This window comes from Podarcis bocagei (assembly GCF_964188305.1).
Source record: "Podarcis bocagei genome assembly, chromosome: 10".
NCBI classification, from domain to species: Eukaryota; Metazoa; Chordata; class Lepidosauria; order Squamata; family Lacertidae; genus Podarcis; species Podarcis bocagei.
In genome coordinates this window covers 6686029-6709268 of record NC_138135.1, presented here as the reverse complement: position 1 = coordinate 6709268, position 23240 = coordinate 6686029, and the positions used below count along the sequence as shown (strand labels likewise).

Below are 23240 nucleotides of genomic sequence, written 5' to 3'. Positions count from 1 at the left end.
GTGATACAAAGTCCACATAGTGACTGGCTACAGTGTATTACAAGGAGAAACAGCATAGACTGGGAAACTGTGGCAATTTATAGCTACAAGCTTATAGCAATATTGACTTTGACTGTGTTAATCTCTTTTTTCTATACCTTTGGACATTCTCCTTTGTTCTTGTATTTGGACACTTTATTTTATGGCCATTTTGATTTGCTCCCCCTAGAGGGTAAGTAAAGTTCGACACGGCCTAGGACAGTGGAATTTTCCAACAGGAAACAGCTCCCGTGGGAAGTGACCTTGACATGAGTGGCGCACAAGAAGAGATTGTCACAAGAGCCAAAATTAGGCAACAACAACAACAGCTGCAACAGCAACAGACAAAGAAAAGAGGCTCAATTTCAGCTGCAACTCCAGGACCAGCAGGAACAACAGAACAGGAAAAAGGAGCAGCTGCCTCTATGGAAGCTGTGACAGACGCTCTGCTTAAGATAAATCAAACTCTGGAGTCTTTGACAAAACAGACTTCAGAAAATACACAAAAATTAACAGAAATATCAGTAAGATTAAACCAGAACACAGAATCCATTAATAAATTGGTGGAGGAAAACGCTACTACACGCCAAATTGCCGAAGATGCCAAAGCTGTTGCTGGAGAGACGCAAGAGAAATTAGAGCCGATTGCCAAGAAGGTCTATGAGCATGATGCAACTCTGGCCTTGTGGGAGTTACAGAGAAAAGAGAGAAATTTGAAATTAAGATCGATCCCGGAGAACGAGAGAGACAACCTTGCGGAATACCTGACACGGGAGTTTGCGGACTGCTGGGATCTGGAGGAAGACGAATTTAAAATTACAACAGCTTTTAGACTGGGTAAAAAACAGGACAGAAAGACCCCGAGAGACTGCCTGATTACATTTAGATCCAAGGAGGAAAGAGACAAAATATTAGGACTACATTTTGAAAAGGCCCTGCAAATTGGCAACTCAACTGTACAGATTTTCAAAGATATCCCAAAATATATCTTGGATTTAAGAAACTTCTACAAGGACCTGGCTCTTCTGTTAAAGAAAAATTCCATCCGCTTTAGGTGGGAATTTCCACAAGGACTGTCATTTGATTACAAGGCAAAAAAGGTGAAAATAAAGACAATTCAAGATAAAGACAAATTTTTGGCAAGAAATCAGGAGGACTTACAGAAGGGGACTGTGGATGTACTGGCAGAACAGAGGAGAGCACTAGATATCCTGAATCTCTCGATTGGACAAAAACCACCACCATCAGAAGAAGAGCAACAACTTGGAGCTGTTGGAGGAGTCTTAAGAAAATAACAAGATGGCTTTGCAATTCCTTAGTTGGAATTGTAATGGACTGAATGGGCCATTGAAGAGAAGACAAGTATTTCATATTTTGAACAGAGAACAATTGGACTTGATATGCCTACAAGAAACGCACATAACTAGAGCCCACAGGAGACTACTTACAAATAAAAGGCTAGGACAAGAATTTGTTTCATCAGACAAAGTTAAGAAAAGAGGAGTTGTAATATATGTGAAAGAAAAATGGGCTCCAAAAATGATATTTAAAGATGAACAAGGGAGATACTTGGCAGTGGAGATACAAGTACAAGGAGAAAAACTTTTAGTTGTTGGAATTTATGCACCAAATGAAGGCAAATCTGACTTCTTTAAGAGACTTCATGAAACCCTGACGGACTACCTGGATTACAATATGATAATTATGGGAGACATGAATGGCGTGGTCTCCACTAATATGGATAAGACACAAAGACTAACAATCAGTAAGGAAGGGAGACTTCCTAAGACTTTCTTTGAAATGACTGAAAACATGGACTTGATAGATATATGGAGAACAAGGAACCCTCTGGAGAGAGAGGGAACCTTTTTCTCCCAAGCAATGTTGACCTGGACCAGAATTGATCAAATTTGGATTACTAGTGGCATGGCCCCAAAGATTAAGAAGGTAGAAATCTGCCCAAAAACTTGCTCCGACCATAACGCCGTGAAGATGGAAATGAAACTAACAACAACTGGTCAATTTAGATGGAGAATGAATGACGCCCTCTTTCGAGACAAGGAAATCCTGATGAAGGCCCAAAAAACCTTAAAAGACTATTTTGAAATAAATTTGAGGGCCGACGTTGAGAAAAGAGTGATCTGGGACGCAAGCAAAGCGGTGATGCGAGGTTTCTTGATTCAACAAAACTCAATAATGAGGAAAAAACAAAATGAGAAAAAAGAAAAGATTTTGGAAAAGATAAAAGAAGCAGAGAAAAAACTAAGAGTAAAACCAAAGTCCCAGGAGATTTTAAGAGAGATCAAGTTATATCAATCACAATATATGGAACTGATGAACTTGGAGATTGAATGGAAGATAAAGCAGATGAAGCAAAAGACATTTGAATCAGCAAATAAATGTGGTAAACTTCTGGCTTGGCAACTGAAGAAAAGGCAGAAACTAAATACAGTCACAAGCTTAGAAGTGGATGGAAAGAATATATCTAAACCTAATGAAATTAGAAATTGCTTCCTGAGTTATTTTAAAAAGCTTTATACTCAAGGCCCGCAAAATGAAGAAGATATAGATAAATTCCTTGATAAATATGGATTACAAAAAATCTCTCATCAAAACAAGATGGATTTGAACCAGAGAATAACAGAACAAGAGATAGAGGCTGCCATTCAGAATATGCAACTGGGCAAGTCCCCAGGACCAGATGGATTGACTTCAAGATACTACAAATCGCTGAAGGAATGGCTGATTCAACCACTGAAAGAAGTCTGCAATGAGATCCTTGAGGGAAAAAAGACACCTGAATCGTGGAAAGAAGCATATATTTCACTCATACCAAAGACAGAGACTGAAAAGACTCAACTGAAGAACTACCGCCCAATATCACTACTTAATGTGGATTACAAAATCTTTGCAGACATTTTGGCAAAAAGATTTAAAAGAGTGTTGATGGAGAAGATTCATGGGGACCAAGCAGGCTTTCTCCCTAAAAGACACCTAGCAGACAATGTAAGGAATGTGATAGATATTTTGGAAAAGCTAGAGGTGAATATAAACACTAAAGCAGTATTGATCTTTGTGGACGCGGAGAAAGCCTTTGACAATATTTCTTGGAGCTTCATGATAAAGAATCTCCATGGGATGGGGGTAGGTCAAGGTTTTGAGAATGGTATGGCCGCAATATACTCTGAACAAAAAGCTAAATTGATTGTAAATAATGTAGTGACGGAGGAACTTAAGATAGAAAAAGGAACACGACAGGGGTGTCCAATTTCCCCATTACTTTTTATCACAGTTCTGGAGGTGTTGCTGAATATGATAAGGGAAGACCAGCAGGTTAAGGGAGTGCAGGTCGGAGCTAAACATTACAAGCTAAGAGCGTTTGCAGATGACCTAGTATTGACTTTGCAAGAGCCAAACACTAGTACGAAAAAGGTTTTAGAAATAATACAACAGTTTGGCCAGGTAGCTGGATTTAAGCTGAATAAACAAAAAACCAAAGTCTTAGGAAAAAACTTAACAGAGGCAGAAAAGGAGAAGTTTCAAGAGGAGACAGGGTTGACACTGGTTAAGAAGGTGAAATATCTAGGGGTTTATTTGACATCTAAAAATGTGAATTTGTATAAAGACAACTATGAAAAATGCTGGTCGGAAATTAAAAAAGATCTAGAAATATGGTCAAATCTGAAATTGTCAATGTTAGGCCGAATTGCTGTGATCAAAATGAATGTATTGCCTAGAATGTTATTTTTGTTCCAGACCTTGCAGATCCTGGATAAGATGGAATGTTTTAAGAGGTGGCAGAAAGATATCTCGAAATTTGTCTGGCAGGGCAAAAAGCCCAGAATTAAATTTAAAATATTGACAGATGCTAAAGAAAGAGGGGGTTTTGCCCTGCCGGACTTGAAATTGTACTATGAGGCAGCAGCATTTTGCTGGCTGAAAGAATGGATGCTCCTCGAAAATACAGACATCTTAGATCTGGAAGGTTTTAACAATGCTTTTGGTTGGCATGCATATCTATGGTATGACAAAGTTAATAGTGTCTTTAAGAATCACATTGTTAGAAAAGCACTGTTTAATGTTTGGAGAAGATATAAAGATCTGTTGGAAAACAAAACCCCTAGATGGGTCTCACCAGTGGAGGCCAAGGCAGTGAAGAAACTCAATATGGAGGTCGGATGGCCGAAGTATTGGGAAATTTTGGAACAGGATGGAGATAAGTTGAAATTGCAAAGTTATGAGAAACTGAAGCATAAGGTACAAAATTGGTTTCAATACCATCAAATAGTGGAATTTTTCAAACAGGACAGGAAAATTGGCTTCCAGATGGAAAAATCAAAACTAGAAACTGAATTGTTAGAACCTAGTACTAAGAATTTATCTAGAATGTATAACTTGTTGCTGAAATGGAATACACAGGAGGAAACAGTCAAATCAGCCATGATTAAGTGGGCACAGGATGTTGGTCATAACATTATGTCAGATGACTGGGAATGGTTATGGAACACCGGTATCAAATTTACGGCATGTAATGCCTTAAAGGAAAACATTATGAAAATGGTATACAGGTGGTACATGACCCCAGTCAAGCTGGCAAAAATTTATCATCTGCCCGATAACAAATGTTGGAAATGCAAAGAGACTGAAGGTACCTTCTACCACCTTTGGTGGACATGCCCGAAGATAAAGGCTTTCTGGGAAATGATCTATAATGAAATGAAAAAGGTACTTAAATGTACCTTTCCTAAAAAACCAGAGGCCTTTCTCTTGGGCATTGTCGGCCAATTGGTGTCAAAGAAGGATAGAGCTTTTTTCATGTACGCTACAACAGCAGCAAGAATACTCATCGCAAAGCATTGGAAGACACAAGATCTACCCACTCTGGAAGAATGGCAGATGAAAGTGATGGACTATATGACATTGGCTGAGATGACAGGCAGAATCCGTGACCAAGGAAAAGAGACAGCGGAAGAAGAATGGAGAAAATTCAAAAGTTACCTTAAGGACTATTATAAACTCAATGAATGTTAGAGTGTTTTGGTTCTTAGGAACAAAGGGATACAGTGACATAAGGTTAGAATATAGAGATGACTAAGATGACTGAGGTTGGAAAGTAACAACTGGGAGTTGCTATAAAAATATAGACATTGGGATGCAGAAAGGGGGGGTATGGGGAAGTCCCAGAAAAGAGGTTTATGAAAATATGTTATGAATTTATACGTGTATGTTTGTTTTCTTAAGTGTTTGTCTGTTTTTTAAAATTTGTAAAACCAATAAAAATCTTTAAAAAAAAAAAAAAATTCCAGGGATCTTGGCCCTGAACCAAAGTCTGTGTTCCTTTGGAAGAGGCACAGCAGAGACTACAGTCTTTAAGAAATATGGTTTATTTTGCACACGTTTACAACCTGGGTTTTGATGCAGAGAAGCAATTCACAGAGAATGAAAGGGAACCTGAGGGTCATATAGTCCAACCCCCTGCAATGCAGGAATCACACCACATGGTCCCCCATCCAATCTGACACCATACTGGACCCTGCTTAGCTTTGCAAGCGCGCTAGCAGTTTCATTGCTGCGCCACCAGGTGCACACAGCTGCTCCCCTTCAGTTCCCAAATTACTTAGTCGCAGTTCTTGCAACTTAGCTCGTTCTTTTGGGATTCTGGCGAGAACACTTACGATATGATACGATACGATAAACTTCATTGTCATTGTCCCATACAGAACAATGAAATTGAAAAAAATCTACATAAGACATTCAAAAACCAACAAGCCTGCTATCCCAGCCTGGTTAGCCCCCTAAAAACTCTGATACCCCATTATTAAATACAATATACTCCCACAGAGACTGCCTTACACTGCGTTTAAAACCAAAATTGCATTTGGATAGAAACTGTTTCTCAGGCGGCTAGTCCTGGTCTTGATAACCCTGGACCCTTTTCCAGAAGGCAGAAGCTGAAAGAGATCATTTCCGGGGTGGGCACTATCCTGCGCTATCTCTGCAGCTTTCTTATGACACCTGGAAGCATAGATTTGATCCAAGGTGGGAAGAGTGCACCCAATTATTCTCTCCGCAGTCTTGACAACCCTGAACAGAATTGTTTTTCCCCTGACCGTGCAGCTCCCAAACCACACACACAGACCATAGGTTAATACACTCTCCGCAGTACAATGGTAAAATGCCATCAACAGGTCCTTTGAGAGATTGTTTTCCCGGAGGATTCTCAGAAAATATAACCTCTGCTGTGCTCTCTTCATCAGGTCTTCGCTGTTAGGTCATCTCTCAACTCCATTCCCAGAAATCGAAACACCGAGACCTGTTCCACACACTTCCCCTCAATAATGAGTGGCTGAATATTCGATTTACATTTCCTAAAATCCACAATAATCTCTTTTGTTTTCTTTAAGTTAAGGAGTAACACTTATGAGGCCCTTGTCTTACATAAGAGCTTGCCTGGCTAGTTCAGGAACAGAATCCTCCACTGGATTCTAATCCTCACTGGGTGCAGGACCCCAGGAATGGGAAGGGAGCCAGGAGATCATCCATACTGACCCCACAAGCCCACAGCAATAGGTGACTCGGTCGCTCAGGCTCACCGCTTGCCGTCTCACCCCCAGGAGGGAGCCTCTTGCCCTGCCCTCTTTGAGAAACTCCTCGCCCGACTGCAGGAATCACCCCTGACGTCTCTGGTCCGGGATTTGCAGCCTGCCTCTCCCCAGGAGCAGCAGCGCTCCCTCCGCCAACCGGTAAGTTTGAAAGCTCACCCACCCATTTACGAAGCGGGGCCCAAGGCATGGGTCAGTGCCATGGTGTGGGAAGATGGAAGTGTTGCAGTCAGCTCCATCTGGTACGTAGGCTGAGACCCTATCTGCCTGCGGACTGTCTCGCCAGAGTGGTGCATGCTCTGGTTATCTCCCGCTTGGACTACTGCAATGCACTCTACGTGGGGCTACTTTTGAAGGTGACTCGGAAACTACAACTAATCCAGAATGCGGCAGCTAGACTGGTGACTGGGGGCGGCCGCCGAGACCATATAACACCGGTCTTGAAAGACCTACATTGGCTCCCAGTACGTTTCCGAGCACAATTCAAAGTGTTGGTGCTGACCTTTAAAGCCCTAAACGGCCTCGGTCCAGTATACCTGAAGGAGCGTCTCCACCCCCATCATTCTGCCCGGACGCTGAGGTCCAACGCCGAGGGCCTTCTGGCGGTTCCCTCATTGCAAGAAGCAAAGCTACAGGGAACCAGGCAGAGGGCCTTCTCGGTAGTGGCGCCCGCCCTGTGGAACGCCCTTCCAGCAGATGTCAAAGCGATAAACAACTACCTGACATTCAGAAGACATCTTAAGGCAGCCCTGTTCAGGGAAGTTTTTAACGTGTGATATTTTATTGCATTTTTTGTTTCTATGGAAGCCGCCCAGAGTGGCTGGGGAGGCCCAGCCAGATGGGCGGGGTATAAATAATAAATTATTATTATTATTATTACTACATTGGCTCCCAGGACGTTTCCGAGCACAATCCAAAGTGTTGGTGCTGACCTTTAAAGCCCTAAACGGCCTCAGTCCAGTATACCCGAAGGAGCATCTCCACCTCCATTGTTCTGTCCAGACACTGAGGTCCAGCTCCGAGGGCCTTCTGGCGGTTCCCTCCCTGCGAGAAGCCAAGTTACAGGAAACCAGGCAGAGGGCCTTTTCGGTGGTGGCTCCCGCCCTGTGGAACACCCTCCCACCAGATGTCAAAGAGAAAAATAACTACCAAACTTTTCGAAGACATCTGAAGGCAGCCCTGTTTAGGGAAGCTTTTAATGTTTAATAGATTGTTGTATTTTAGTGTTTTGTTGGAAGCCGCCCAGAGTGGCTGGGGAAACCCAGCCAGTTGGGCGGGGTATAAACAATAAATTATTATTATTATTAATATTGCAACCTCAGGTGCATGGGACCCATCAGGAGTTACTGGGCTGTAACTTCCAGCAGCCCCAGAAGTCGGCTGTACACAGATTTGGAATTCCGTGTACAAAAGTTTCAGATAAGGTCATCCAAAACAAGCAAGGGGGTGGAGCAACTCCCCTATGGGGAGAGGGTGCAATATTTGGGGCTTTTTTATTGATGTACAAAAAAACCCACAGAACCCTTTTCATGTACGCAACCACAGCGGCGAGGATTTTAATAGCAAAAAACTGGTAAGGTGATGTAATCCCCACAAAAACTGATTGGCAAGCGAAGATGATAGAATACAGTAGATGCTTGGGTTGCGAATGTGATCCGTGCGGGAGGCACATTTGCAACCCGCAATGCTGCGTCTGCGCACACGCAAGTTGTGATTCGGTGCTTCTGCGCATGCGCAAAGTGCGATTTAGCGTCTGTAACCCGAGGTATGACTGTATTCAGAACTTGCAAGGATGACTGGGAGAATAAGAGGAGATTCTAACCAGAAATTTAGTGAAGATTGGACAATGTTCAAAGAATATCTTTAAAAATACTGACAGATTTGGATTGAATCTTGAAGTTTAAGGAAATTATAAAGTATGTATAACGTTTATTGCCCATGTAACAACAAGATAGAGTTGTACATTTATCCACTCCATGTTTACAGTATCTCCAGGCTTTGTTTTGCACATGGTACCTTAGTATGTTTGTTGCTTGAATGGTTACAAGTCTATCTCTATTCTAGCTATTATTCTAGTAAATTTGGTTTTATACTTATAAGCCAGTTTGTGGATTATGGGTCATGTAGACTTGCAGGGCCCCCACGCTGCCTGCCCCTGCCAGAGCGATAACAGCTCCAGAAATGCTGATTCCTCAATATTCATTTCCAGAAGGAGGAGGTGCTCACATCTGGTTTTATGGGACTTCATTGAGTCTTTAACTTTGATTTGATTTCTAGGGAACTCTGCAGACGGAGCGGGAGTTGCACCTCACCCAGGAACCGTCCCCATCTGAAGGTACTGCAGATGAGATACCTGAGAGAGAAGGCGAGCCTTTGCGGAGGAAACCGGAGACTTCTCAACACGAGAAGCAAAAAGGATTTCAAGATTCAGAGGCCCCTCAGGGCTCCGTAGCTCCTGGAGGCAACCGGAACCTCCCTCAGGACAAAGAGATTCAGGCTGAACAAGGTCTTCTGCTCCGGGAGTTGAGTCCTGATACCTTAGAGCCACAGGTTGCGCTGCTGAGGAAATCAAAATCCTTGGGGTCTCTGGAGTTCCTGTTGAGCCAGGATTCGCTGCCCCATGGGTTGTGGGATGTGGAAATCCCTCAGCAAACACCACATGGAGGACTGGAGATGCCCCACCTCCCAGGAGCGCAGGGTAGGGAGATGGAAGCCGTAGATGCCCAAACTCATGGTGACCTCCAGTATATTCCACAGAGGGAAACAGAAGCCCTTCAAGAAAACGATACGAGGGAAACGTCAGATCTGGAACCTCAGCGGGAGCCACTTGCGTCTGGGAAACCAGTAGTCCCACACAGTGAGAGGAGTCAAATAGCCTTTCACACCCAGGGCACACAGTTCCCCGAACCCCCAGAATGGAGAGAGTCAGAGGCTACTCCATCATGGGACGTCCTTCAGACCCACAAAGATGTCCACAAGGAGTCCCTGGATCCAGACGCGAGACATGTCAAGATTCCGTGCCAGCAGGACCTGAAGTTTCAAGAGCTCTCCCAACTCCAGAGGTTTCTCCGGAAGAAATCAAAATCTCTTGAGCCCCAGCTTTTATCCAGGGCAAGGCCATGGGGATCACCACAGATTCAGCAGGAGGTATGTGGACCTCAGAAATGTGGATATCCTCAAGCTCTTCAGCCCCAGGAATGGGAAGTTGAGGGAACTTCACAGGCAGAGAAGGAAGGTCTGAGGAGCCATGATTTGAGGGCGGGTCCGCAGCGTCAAAAGTTCCCAGAAAGCCGTGACGCACTCGTTCAGGTCCCAGAGCCGTTGAGTCTTGAATCTGAGGAGATGGCAAAGTTACAGGGTGTGAGGCAGCTGGAAGGCCTTCACATCCCAGGAGGACCTCAAGGAAGGTCCCATGGTTGCCTGCAGCAGGAACAGGAGCTGACCCAAGCTGAGGAGAAGACGGAGGGCTTGGAAACCCCACAAGGCCAGCAAGGACCAGAACTTTCACATCCTGAAACCCCTCCTCACTGCAGGAATCTGTGGAGGAAGTCAAAGTCTCTTGAGCTGAGGAGGTCGTGGGCTTTTCAACCCCAGGAACTGAGGGAGCCGCACGTCGCTGGCACCCAGCCCCTGCACCCACAAATGGGCGCAGGAGCTGTTCAGGCTCAAGATTGCCAGGAACCAGAGGACTTTGAGGCGAAGAAAGCAAAGAAGGAACAACAGAGCCATCAGGAATTTCCTCAGGAGGCCTTTCAAGAGCAAGGGATGGTCCAGAAAGGGGTGAGGGTTACTAGGCCTCAAAATGTGAACGAAGCACAGGACTTTTCATCTGAGGGAGCAAAGGGTGCCATACTTCCACAAAGGCAGGCACAGGTTCCTCAGTCCCCAGAGCGCAGAAGTCCAGAATCTCCGCCTCTTCTGTGGAGAATTATGTGGCAGAAGGCAAAATCGTTTGAGATGAGGAAAAAAGATGTCTTTCTGAGTTCAGGGCCGCGACCAGAGGCTCCAAAGCCGAGCATCCTTTATCGTCAGAAGATGAAGGAAACCTTGGTGGGACAATCAGATGTTCTCACCCAAGGACAGAGACAAGAAATGTCTCAAGAAATGAGGGAGAGGGAAACCCTTCTAGTTGAAAAATCTCCACAGAGAAGTCAACAAATACTTCAGAGCGAGGAAATTTCCAAGAGGGAGCTGGGATGGCCTAGACATTCAGGAGAATCACAGCCCTGTGACACGAAGAGTCTGGAAGACTCACAGACTCCAGAGACTGTGCCACAAAAAGAGATGAGGGGTCCTCAGCCCCAGAGAGACCAGAAACCAGAGTCTCCTCCTCTTCTGTGGGGGGCTCTGGAACTGAAGTCAAAATCTTTTGAGATGAGGAAATCAGAAGAGCACAAGCTGAAGAAGTCACTGATGGTTCTGTCACAGAGAAGACCACTGGTGGGACCAGAAGCTCATAGGCCCCAGGGATGGAATGTTCCAGATACTTGTACTCTTCAGGAACTGAGGGAAGATGAGGCCTCTCAGGCCCAGCCAGAAAATGGAGTATTGCCAGCTCAGAGGGCTCCACCTGAGAGGTTATGTGGTCCAGTTCTAAGGGAGAGGGGGACCTTTCCAGGTCAAGAAACAAGAGAGCTGGAAGCACACCAAGACCCGGGAACCCCACTGAAGAAGACAACAGCTTTTGAGAGCCAGGAAGCACAACAACAAAGAGAGCTGGAGCCATCAGAGGACCCAGGGACGGTTTCTAAAAGATCGGGGGCTCCACAGGCCCTTCAGACTGACAAAAAGAAGTTTCCAGAAATGTCTCGGGCCCAGAGAATGCCTGAAATGGTTCTTCAGCCTGAAGAACACAGAAGCCTGGAATCTCCACCTCTCCTGTGGAGGATCCTAGGACTGAAGGCAAAATCATTTGAGCTGAGGAGGCCACGTCCCTTTCAGACCCAGATCCAGAGAGAGAAGGATGCGTCTTATGGGCAGCAGGGACAAATAGCCTCCCAGAGCCCCCAAATCCTAAAAGAACCAAGGAGATCACAGGCCACCCAAACAGACATAGGGAATGATGGGACACAGCCACAGTCAGGGCCAGAAGGGAACCCAAGAGTTCCTCAGCATCAGAAACGTAGCAGTCCAGAAACACCTCCTCTTCTGTGGTGGGCCTTGGAGCTGGCCCAGCAAGAGACGCAACATGGGAATTTGTTGGTCTCTCCTCAGCCCCAGGAAACAGAAATGCCCCCAGCAGCCCAACTCCAGAGGGTGCTACAGACAGAGGCCCAGAAGTCGAAGAAACATGCGCACCAAAATATTGTTTATCCCCAGGAACCAAAGGAACCAGAAACTTCTCAGGTTCTGGAGAAGGAAAGGAAGGCCCCCAAATCTTCACAGCCTCAGGAAACTCTCCCTGAGGTGGACTCCAAGTTGCCAGCTTCACAAGGCTTGGGGTCTCAGGGGTTGCAGAGGGCAGAAGCAACTCAACCCCCCAGGAAAACCCCTCAGGCCCGTGATGTGCTGAAGGAGACAAGGGCTGTTCCTGTCCAGAAATCTCCACCGACAGCAAAAGGTCCCCAAGATGTGAAGAGATCCCCAAAGAAGCAGGATAAACGGGGGTCTTCTCTGTCACAAGGGAAAGTGCCCAAAATGTGTGGCTCCTACAAAGTTGGCTGCTGCCACGTTCATCCATGCCAGGAACTCCAGGGGTGTGATACAAAAGATTGTGGTCCCTCAGGTGAGGCGCAGTTCCTTCTCCGAAAGGAGCTGAGGCTGGAAAGGGCTGAGGCTCTTGGAAGGATTGAAGATAATGGTTGCTCAGCCCTAGAGGGACAGAGTAGGACTGAATGTCTCCTGCCCCCAGGAAGATTACTAGGAAAATCAAAGTCTCTTGACCCAAGAGATCTTCAGACCCAGAAGCCACAGAAACTGAGGGAGCAGGAGTCCCTTAGAGTTCAAAGGCAGCCAGAGACCACAGCCTTTCAGGTTCAGGAAGATCTCCAGATGAAACCACAAAGCGAGACTCAGACCTTTGAATCTCAGGAAGAGAGAAGTCTGGAGGCCTCAGAGGCCCAGAGCACATCACGGTCATCTCAGCCTCAGGGACCAGGGGCAGAAAGCCCTTCTCATCTTCAGAGCCGCTTGGAGAGGGCGTCTGAATCCCGTGAGCTGATGGGGCCACCTGAGAGCTCACCACATAGAGATCCTGAGAACCTCAAGCTCCAGGGAACTGTGGATCCCAAGGGACATTGTGAATCACAGTGCTGTGGGGTCAAGATGGATGACCAGCACTCTGAGGTGGAAGGCACCCTGGGAAGATCTTCCCAAACTTTCCATGTGCAAGAAACCTTTCAGCTTCAGGCAGCTCTGCTAAGGAAATCAAAGTCTCTCGAGCCCCAGGAACTGTCAAGATCACACACTTTTGGGTGCCAGGCTTCAAAGGAACTAGAAACTCCCCAGTCTCTGAGGTACGCAGAGGGTTGTCCTCAGGTCCCTGAGAACCAAGCGCTGGAAAACATCACATCTTGCAAAACTACACAGGCGATGAAGAACCTTCTGCAGGACACATCGGTTGCAAAGAACGAAGATGGATCTTCTGTGCAGAAGATGTTGAGAGACAAGGAGGTCTCACACCTTCAGGAGAAGCTTGGACAGAAGGATCTAGGCGCCACCAATGAAATGCAGGAAGACAACCAACAGCTCCAAGGGCAGAAAGAAAACGAAGACCTCCAACCACCAGGAGCTCCACAGATGGAGCAGAACCCTCTGGAGATCCAAGGGCTTTTGCAAAGGGATCTGGAGGGCATTGGTCCGCCAGATGCAAGGCAACCGTGTCTTCTTCAGCTTGAGGAAAGCTTGATGGAGGATGAGACGTCCCAAGCTGAACTGCCTTTATCCCATATGGAGACAAAAGACCTCCCACCTTGGCTGGGTCTGGCGAAATCAAAGTCTCTTGACCCGAGGGAACTCCAGGGAAAGGAACTAGGAGATCCCACTAACCTGAAAAACATGGGTATCTCCAAGTCGTGCCACCCACAGAGACAAGGTGAGCTGGAACCTCAGGATTTAAGAGGAGCAGTGGTCCTCCATTCAGGAACCCTTCAGGAACCTCCTCCAAATCACATAGAGGGCCCTCAATTCCAACAAGAACTTGAGTGTGGGACCCAGAAGACTGGGCAGGTGGAGAAAGAGCCTCCCCAAGTGCAGGGAGGGGTTCTTTGTTCCCAAGAACTGAAGGGTGCCCAGATTTTCCACTCCAAAGAATGTGAAGAGCTGGAGGAGCTTCCCCTCCAGAAATCTTCTCAGAGCGAGACTCTTCAGATTCAGGGGTTTGTGCAAAGGGAAGCAGAGCCCCAGGAACTGGTGGAGCCTCAGTCTCTTGATCCTCAAGAAAAGAGGGAGGTGCAAAGCCCTCCGCTCCTGAGAAACCTGCTGAGGAAGTCTAAGACACTTGGGCACTGGACCCCAACAAGGGGAGATGGTCTTGTCCAAAGGCCAGAAAGCCATCGTGACCAACCGGTGAAGGAGCCGCTTCAGGGACTTGTGGGGCAGAAGTCACAAAACACTCAAGGGCAAAGTCAACTGGACCAGAGAACACTGGACATTGCTGAAGGGACTCCAGGGAGTCTTGACTCCCACAGAGAAGGTTACAAAATAGAGGCGGAGAGCATCAAATCCCCCAGATCTCTACCTGTGAGCCAGGACTTCCTTCAGGAGCAAAGAGATGAGATGTTCGTAGCTCAGCCAGTCAGTTTGCCCCAGTCCCTTCCTCCTCACAAGGCCCCCCAGGTCGATCTTGAGCAGCTCCCGGAACTGGAAGGGTTCTACCATGAACTGGAAGCTCTTCAGCCCCAAGGGCTGAGGACTGGGAAGGCCCAACAGCCACAAGAAAACAGGGATTTTGGTGAACCAGAGAAGCAAGCGGCAACTGAACCCCAGGGAACCATGGGCCTTGAGATCCCTCAGGAGTGGAGAGGTTCGGAGTCCCACCAGCCTCCACCAACAGATCAGGAGGCCACTGAGACACGTGAGACACGGCAAGGTCAGCAGATGATCCCTCAGCCTCCCCCAAGCCAGAAGGGGCCTTGTCAGCCCCCAGGAAGACGTGTGAGATCGCCAAAGCTGAAGGCACCTCAGAAAATCCCGGGGCAAGAATGTTCACCAGAGGCATCTGCCGAGGTTCCAGGGGTGAGCGAACCCCACGTTTTCCAGTCCCAGGAAAGCATGGAGCCACAGGCTGAGTGGGGTTCCCTTAAAGCTGAGGGGAGCATGGCCCAGCTGGAACCCGCACCCACAGAGCCCCACGAGCAGCATCGCTTGGAGTTGTGGGGAGTTCTGCTGGGGAGGTCCAAGTCTCTTGACCCTCAGGAGTTGACGAGGACACAAGACCTTGAGGACACCCGGGGAATGAGGAGGGCAGGAGAAGACCCACGTTCTCAGGACAGCAAGATGCCCTCACCCAGAGAGCCACCGTACTACCAGCCGCAGCAAGCTCTTCAGCCCCACAGCAATTTCCCAAACCGTCAGGGAACTCCCGAGGAAGTGCGGGACCCAAACACCCTTTTCCGCCAGAATCTGAGGGAAGCCAAGGTCCATGGCATGGGTGATCATTTCCAGATGGAAGACGGGGTGCAGCGCCATCTCCCAGAAGGCGCGAAGCTGTGCCGGGTGTGCAGGCAACAGGAGCTCCAAGGAGAGGTGGGAGCCCTTGATTCTCAAGGGACGGAAGGACCACGGGCTTTTCAGAGTCAGGAACAGAGACTGAAGGAAGCATTGCCAGCTGAAGGACCTCAACCAAGGATGCTCTCAGCCCCTGGGATGTACCACTCGGACCAGGGAGATCTGGAGCCTGGAGCGCTGAGCAGAAGGCTGGAGGCATCTCCCCTGTGGGAGCAGGCTCCCATTGGCACCTGGAAGTCCACCGCCATGGCCATGCTTTCTCCCCCCAGTCCTGGAGAGCATGACGAAGAGTCCGTGTGGACACCAGCAGCTCTTGGCGTGGGCCTGTCCAGAGAGAGCTCCATCTGCATAGCCCAGCCCGAGAGGCGCTCTGGAGTGTCTTGGGTAAGGAGGAGTGTGGGGCAGGTGGGATCTGGACCTGGTTTAGGGCACAGAAGTGGGGCGGCTGTGTTGCTGGAGGAACGGGGGAAGCGAGTATGGATATGGGACTTTGACGGCTCGTGCCCACTGGGAGTGGAAGGGTGGCCCAGCAGTTGATGGCACCAGAGACAATGGTAAAAGGTAAAGGTAAAGGACCCCTGACAGCTAAGTCCGGTCGCAAACGACTCTGAGGTTGCGCCGCTCATCTCGCTCTACTGGCCAAGGGAGCCGATGTTTGTCCGCAGACAGTTTTTCTGGGTCATGTGGCCAGCATGACTAAGCCGCTTCTGGGGAAACCAGAGCAGCGCACGGAAATGCCTTTTACCTTCCCGCTGGAGTGGTACCTATTTATCTACTTGCACTTTGACATGCTTTTGAACTGCTAGGTTGGCAGGAGCAGGGACCGAGCAACGGGAGCTCACCCCGTCACGGGGATTCAAACCGCCGACCTTCTGACTGGCAAGCCTTAGGCTCAGTGGGGTTTAGACCACAGCGCCAGTGGTGGACTGAGCCAAATAATTGCCACCTCCTGGATTTGTTGGAAGCAAGAAGGAAGGGACAGAGCTGTACACCCCTTTGATGGAGATAAATTGAGGATTAAATCTATAAAACGTAATTTGAACCTCCTATCCCACATGTGTGGGGAGAAATATGAAAGTAAACAGACTGCAAATCCCTTTTAGCACTTATGCGCTTTTGCAGCTTACTAGGAATTAGAAAATCAAACCTTTTAACCCTCCTTATTTGTGGTCTGCTGACCTTTCCCCCCTCTGCCCCCTTTGCTAAGCATGAACCGCATGCTTTAGTAAAAACAAAAGGTTTACTTACATTTCAATGCAGGCAGCAAATACATCAAAGTAGTACACAAGTGAAAATTCTCCTTTGTTACAAAATGGAAAATTAGTTTCCAAAATGAAGTCTGGGCTCTATGCGGAGCCCTCGCTTGAAAGAAGAGAGGGAGAGACTGAGGCAAAGTGGAAGGAGAAACAACTAAGATCTTTTGTCCTATTTTCTGCCACAAGGTATAGGATGTAGGTCTGTCCTGTCTTCTCCAGCAATACAGGAACTTTGTGAATCTTAAACTCTCCACAGGTTTATTTAACAAACTTAATGGTCATTTTGACTGCAGATTTCCTCACCCCCCCCACCTGCCCTACTGCCCCAAGAGGGTTGCCCCATTGCCACTGCTGAAGCAAGCTTACCACAGGTAGCAAAATGTCTCGGGCCGGCCCCAATCCCTCCCTGTCTTGATTCCTTTCTCTGCCCCGTACCAGGACGGCGAAGTTGACATGAGTTCCACAGGCTCCATGATTTCTCCGTTTTGGGAGGAGTCAGCTGCTTACTCTGAGGCAGACAGCGGCTCCAGGGCGATGGCAGGCAGCTCCCGCAGTGCGGCTGCAGAAGAGGCAGGGGGGCACCAGGTAAGGAAAATGCAGCCTTTGCTTTTATCAATCTCACACCGTAAATTTTCTGTGTCAAGGAGGCAAGGAGGGAGAAGGTTTTTGGCCTGGGGGCCACATTCTCTCTTGCAAGGGCCACATAGTGGTGTGTGTGTGTGTGTGTGTATGTGTATGTCATAGCTGTCAACTTACAGATTTGAAAATAAGGGACCAGCAGCCTCGAAAATTAGGGCTCGGCAGCCAAAATAAGGGATTTTCAGAGCACAGGTATGTTCGACTTCTGAGCCCCTCCGAGCCAAAGGCAGAAAGCCCAGCCAGCAGCCAAACAAAGCCTCAAGCGGTGGTTCCCACAGCGCAGCAACCCGGCAAAGGGGATGCAGCAAGGAAAACCACTGTCACTGGAAAGCGCTGAGCAAAGGCGAATCCCCAGGCAACGCAGCCGATTTGATTGGCACAAGGCATGCAAGCTCCACCCCCCAGTCATTCTCCAACTCCTTATTGGGTGAGCAACGCAGCCAAGCAACCCAGTTGGAGCCTCCCTCCTCCCTGGCCGGCAGGGAGGGAGGGAGAGGAGCTGCTTCCTTTGAAACCTGGGAAATTTAAGGGACATCATCAATAAGGGACAGCAGTGGGACATGGCACTGGGATAAGGGAGTTTCCATTCAAATAAGGGACGGTTGACAGCGATGGGGTGTGTGTGTGTGTGTGTGTGTGTGTGTGTGTGTGTGTAGGCACAAAATTGGTCCATGACCCCACATCGACATGTCATCTTCGTAAAGTAGGCTGGTTTCTACAACTCACCTGTCCTTCTGCGCTCCATCCAGGCAGGCTCAAAGTTGGGTGGAAGTTCTTGAGGAAGAGAGAGGTCTGGCCTGGGGAGAAAGTGGGGCGAGAGTATTTGGGGGATGATTTTGTAAACTGGCTTGGTTCCGGTGGGAAATGCAGCTCAGGATATCTGCAAGAAGGGCCGGTCCTGAGAGGAGGCAGAGGGAGACTGTGGCCTCAGGTGGCAGATGCTGAACTTTTGCCTCAGGCAGCAACATGTCTTGAGCCGGCCCTGTCTGGAAGGTCCCAGGTGTGTCGTGGGTGGGCTAGAACTACCAGCACAGCGGCAGCCAACACGGCGGCCTCCGGATCTTGCTGGACTACAACCCCCGTCCGCCCCAGCCAGCACGCCCAATGGTTAGGCAAGAGCTGGGAGTCCGGCCAACGTTTGGAGGGTGCGTTTGCTGCCCCTGCGCCTGTGCGGAGCTTTTCCTTCGGGGTACGGAAGACCTTCCTGACTTGCCTTTGCACCCCTCCACCTTGCCCCCTGCCCTGCCCCACAGCCTCCCCGCCCTCACCCACCGTGCCGGGAGAAGGCCTTTGTGTGGCTTTCTCGCCAGGAGAAGGAGGCGGCTCTGCGGCGCTTGGCGGAACTTCAGGCCGAGGGAGAACGGCGGCACCAGCGGGACAAGGAGCGCCAGACCCTGCGGGTGAGACCAGGAGCATGGCGGAGAGGCAGTCGGGGGACTCCTCTTGTTTCGAACCCAGCACCCTTGAAATGCCGTGCTCAGGGGGGGGGGGCGTTATGATGGCTGTGCCTTCCAACGGCAGAAAGCCCCAAACTCTGACTTGCTGCGCATGTGCACACACAGACCACCTCGTGTTTCACATGTGCAGGAAGACGCCAGCTCTCCTTGACACAGCGCTTGCCAACATAGCGCCCACTGGGTGACTACGACTCCCGTCGGCCATGCTGGCTGGGGCTGGCAGGAGTCATAGCTCCGAGTCTCTGGAGGGCACGAGGTTGGCGAAGGCTGCACTACCTATGCTGTGTCCTATCTGTGCACAGATCTACGTAGATAGTGTGGTGCAATGGTTAGAGCAGTGGCTTCCAAACATTTTAGGGCTGCTGCCCTGTTTGTTCCAGTTATTCAGAGTAGCACAGACCACTAAGGAGGATAATAACTCAATAAAATTGAAAATGGTAACAATTGCACATTTATTTAAAGCCCAGCAAAAGCTGTTCTAATGAATACAACAAAATTGGTGAATTCGATGGTACCAGATTCGGGAATCTAATAATAATAATAATCTAATCTAATAATAATAATAATAGTAATAATAATAATACCCCGTTCATCAGACTGGGTTTCCCCAGCCACTCCGGGCAGCTTCCAACAGGATATTAAAAACACGATAAAACACCAAAGATTAAAAACTTCCCTAAACAGGGCTGCCTTCAGATGTCTTCTAAAAGTCAGATAGTTGTTTATTTCCTTGACATCAGATGGGAGGGCATTCCACAGGGCGGGTGCCACCACCAAGAAGGCCCTCTGCCTGGTTCCCTGTAACCTCACTTCCCACAGGGAGGGAACCGCCAGAAGGCCCTTGGAGCTGGACCTCAGTGTCTGGGCAGAACGATAGGGGTGGAGATGTTCTTTCAGGTCTACTGGGCTGAGGCCGTTTAGGGCTTTCAAGGTCAGCACCAACACTTGGAATTGTGCTTGGAAACGTACAGGCTGGACGATGGGGGTGGAGATGCAAACCACTTCTCTTCCTTTTCAGTTCCAAGAGAGGCTGTCCATTGCCAAACACCGCAAATCTGAGGACGACCTTCTGGGAAGCAGTCCGGCAGAGTTCTGGCCTCTCCCATCAGAGTACGAGGGCCAGGTGAGGCCATTCCTCTGGGCTGAGGTCGGTTGTCTGTGGGTGCCAAGGTCGTTTGAAAAACAACAATAATAATAATTTATTATTTATACCCCGCCCATCTGGCTGGGTTTCCCCAGCCATTCTGGGCAGCTTACAGCATATGTAAAAATTGTAAAACATCAGACATTAAAAATTTCCCAATTCACAGCTGCCTTCAGATGTCTTCTAAAAGTTATGTAGTTCTTTATCTCCTTGACATCTGAAGGGAGGGTCACAGGGCGGGTGCCACCACTGAAAAGTTATTCTGCCTGGTTCCCTGCAACCTCACATCTTGCAGTGAGGGAACCACCAGAAGACCCTCGGAGCTGGACCTCAGTGTCGGGGCAGAACGATAGGGGTGGAGACGTTCTTTCAGGTCTACTGGGCTGAGGCCGTTTAGGGCTTTCAAGGTCAGCACCAACACTTGGAAACGTACTGGGAGCCAATGCAGATCTCTCAGGAACGGTGTTATGTGGTCTCGGCGGCCGCTCCCAGTCACCAGTCTAGCTGCCGCATTCTGGATTAGTTGTAGTTTCCGGGTCACCTTCAAAGGTAGCCCCACGTAGAGCACATTGCAGTAGTCCAAGTGGGAGATAACCAGAGCATGCACCACTCTGGCAAGACACTCTGCGGGCAGGTAGGGTCTCATCCTGCGTACCAGTTGGAGCTGGCAGACAGCTGCCCTGGACACAGAATGGACCTGCGCCTCCATGGACAGCTGTGAGTCCAAAATGACCCCCAGACTGCATACCTGGCCCTTCAGGGGCACAGGTACCCCATTCAGGACCAGGGAGTCCCCCACACCTGCCCAGGATTCTCTCTTCCTCCCCCTCCCGCCTCAGCCGCCAGCCATGGCGACAGCTCTAACACATTTGCCATTTTTATGGAGTACCCTTGAAACCAAATCCCCGCTGGGGTCATACTGCAATGTGCCGCATCAGAACTGCTTGCACCCTGCAGCGAGTCCAGAAATACCCGTCCACAGAGGAAGGTGCCTGTTGTGTCTCTGCACGATACAGGCGCTCTGCCTTCTGCCTCCTTCCCAGCAGCTCCTTCCCCATCTCAGCAGAAGAGGTGACCTCGCTTCCGTCACTCCCAGTGCAGGCATGCAACTGAACCGCTCGCCCAGGAAAGAGTGTGCCCAACGCGTCTCTGCACGGGACCCTGTTCTGAGTTTTCCAATGTCCGGTTCTGGTTCTTGCAGATTTACTGGGATGGCTCCATGGGTGGGTTTGGGTATCATCTTGCCTGGGCCATGTCTGCGTCCTAAGAGACGTCTCCTTGGCAGCTGTGAGGGGAGCCAGTGAAACTTTGTGTTTCCCGTTCCAGCAAGACCAGGCTGGACAGAAAACCGCAGTGAAACGTCACTTGGAGAAGGTGAAGAGAGAGCGGACCTATGTCATGCAGTCCAAGAGGGAGAGGTAAGGAAGGAGGGGGGGGGAAATCAATATCTGCCCTGGACCTCCAATCTGTGTCTAGTTCTGTGCACCCCAGTTTAAGAAAGTGGAAAGAGGAGGGCCAGCAAGATGATAAAATTGCCTAGGAACCAAGCCCAATTGAGGGAGTTGGGGATGTTTAGCCTGGATACTGGATGTTTAACCTGGGACACGGGTGGCGCTGTGGTCTAAGCCACAGAGCCTAGGGCTTGCCGATCAGAAGGTCGGCGGTTCGAATCCCCGCCACGGGGTGAGCTCCCGTTGCTCGGTCGCTGCTCCTGCCAACCTAGCAGTTCGAAAGCACGTCAAAGTGCAAGTAGATAAATAGGTACCGCTCTGGCGGGAAGGTAAACGGCGTTTCCGTGCGCTGCTCTGGTTTGCCAGACGCGGCTTAGTCATGCTGGCCACATGACCCAGAAGCTGTATGCCGGCTCCCTCGGCCAATAAAGCGAGATGAGCGCCGCAACCCCAGAGTCAGTCACGACTGGACCTAATGGTCAGGGGTCCCTTTACCTTTATCTTTAGCCTGGATAAAAGGAGACCGAGAGGAGACATAAGAGCCATTTTCAACTATCTCAAGGGCTGCCCCATGGAAAAGAGGCTAGGATCTGGACCAAGGGATTACAAGAAAGGATACTGAACACCAGGAAAGAACTTTCCTGGCTGTTCAGCACTGGAAAGGATCATCTCAAAGGGGGTGGGCACTCCTTCCTTGGAGACTTTTAAACAGATGTTGGGTGGCCACCTCTCCGGGATTCTTCATTTTTTTTTTAAAGTAATATTTATTGAAATTTTACAAACAATAAAAAGTTTCAAAGTTTAAACATAAAAAATAAGAACAAAGAATAACCCTAATAAAAGAAAAAAAAAAGCTACAGGTATACAAAAACAAAACACGTGAAAAATGCAAAAAGAAGAAAAAAGAAAGAAAGAAATCAATATTTTCTTATACTTCATTTACTAATTTCCCGACCTCCTCACACCTCCCTTTTTGTATTCCAGTTCAGATATTTAATTCAGCAAGTCCTTACCCTCTATCATTTATCCTTGCTCAACATCTTAACTTATTATAAATATATATTTTCCACCATTATCAATCCATATTTACATATTCTTATTAATCTTTTTACCAATACCGCTTATTTTCAATCCAACATCCCTTTAACAGTCATTAATTTTACAGTATTTCTGCAAGTAGTCTTTAATTTTTTTCCAATCTTCTTCCACCGACTCTTCTCCCTGGTCTCGGATTCTGCCAGTCATTTCTGCCAATCCCATATAGTCTATCACCTTCATCTGCCATTCTTCCAGGGTGGGTAGATCTTGTGTCTTCCAATACTTTGCGATGAGTATTCTTGCTGCCCTCTCCGGGATTCTTCAGTTGCAATTCCTGCATTGCATTGCAGAGGTTGGTCTAGATGTCCTTTGGGGGTTCCTTACAACCTCACAGATCTGTGATTCTATGAAAGGTGCCCAGGCTAAAAATGCAGGAGGAGCCCGGCTGCTGGCTCAGAACAAGAGTTTGTCCAGCCCACTGTCATTCTGGCAATCTAGCAGCCTGTCTAGCGCCCTTTGGCGGATTCGCACTACAGTTTCCGTCAGCCCCAGCCAGCGTGGTTGTGTAGCCTGCCGTGTCGGCGGGGGCTGATGGGAATTATAGTCCAGACCACCTGGAGGGCACCAGGTTGGGAAAAGTTGCAAAGAAGCAATAAAAACCAAGGGTATGAGAGAGGCTTGAGAGGCCATCTTTTGTTCCCTTTCCATGAGAACCCCACCTGATGCTTGTGAAGTGAGAATGATTTTTGAGCATGTGCAAAGTGCATGCCCCTCCCCAACCAGTAAACACTTCTGGGGCGAAGGTGGAGGCTCCCCAAGTGGGGGGGGAACCCAGCTGAAAAGCCAGCGAAATCCCCTTTGCCAGCGTGGAGTGTCGGACTAGGACCTGGGAGACCAGGGTTCGAATCCCCACCATAGCTGTCAAGCGTCCCTTATTTGGCGTCCAGTTTCTGGGATGCGGGCGGCTC

At 48.6% G+C, this 23240-nt stretch overlaps 1 protein-coding gene across 1 annotated transcript in view; it reads left to right on the top strand.

Moving 5' to 3' along the window:
* LOC308596889 (uncharacterized protein) overlaps nucleotides 1-23240 on the top strand; it is a 35007-nt gene that overhangs the window by 8848 nt on the left and 2919 nt on the right. The window contains exons 4-9 of the mRNA XM_081212193.1: nucleotides 6633-6761; nucleotides 8898-15671; nucleotides 16982-17128; nucleotides 18436-18582; nucleotides 19658-19762; nucleotides 21110-21201. Coding sequence (XP_081068319.1) covers nucleotides 6633-6761; nucleotides 8898-15671; nucleotides 16982-17128; nucleotides 18436-18582; nucleotides 19658-19762; nucleotides 21110-21201 — 7394 coding nt within the window. The remainder of the gene's footprint in view (nucleotides 1-6632; nucleotides 6762-8897; nucleotides 15672-16981; nucleotides 17129-18435; nucleotides 18583-19657; nucleotides 19763-21109; nucleotides 21202-23240) is intronic.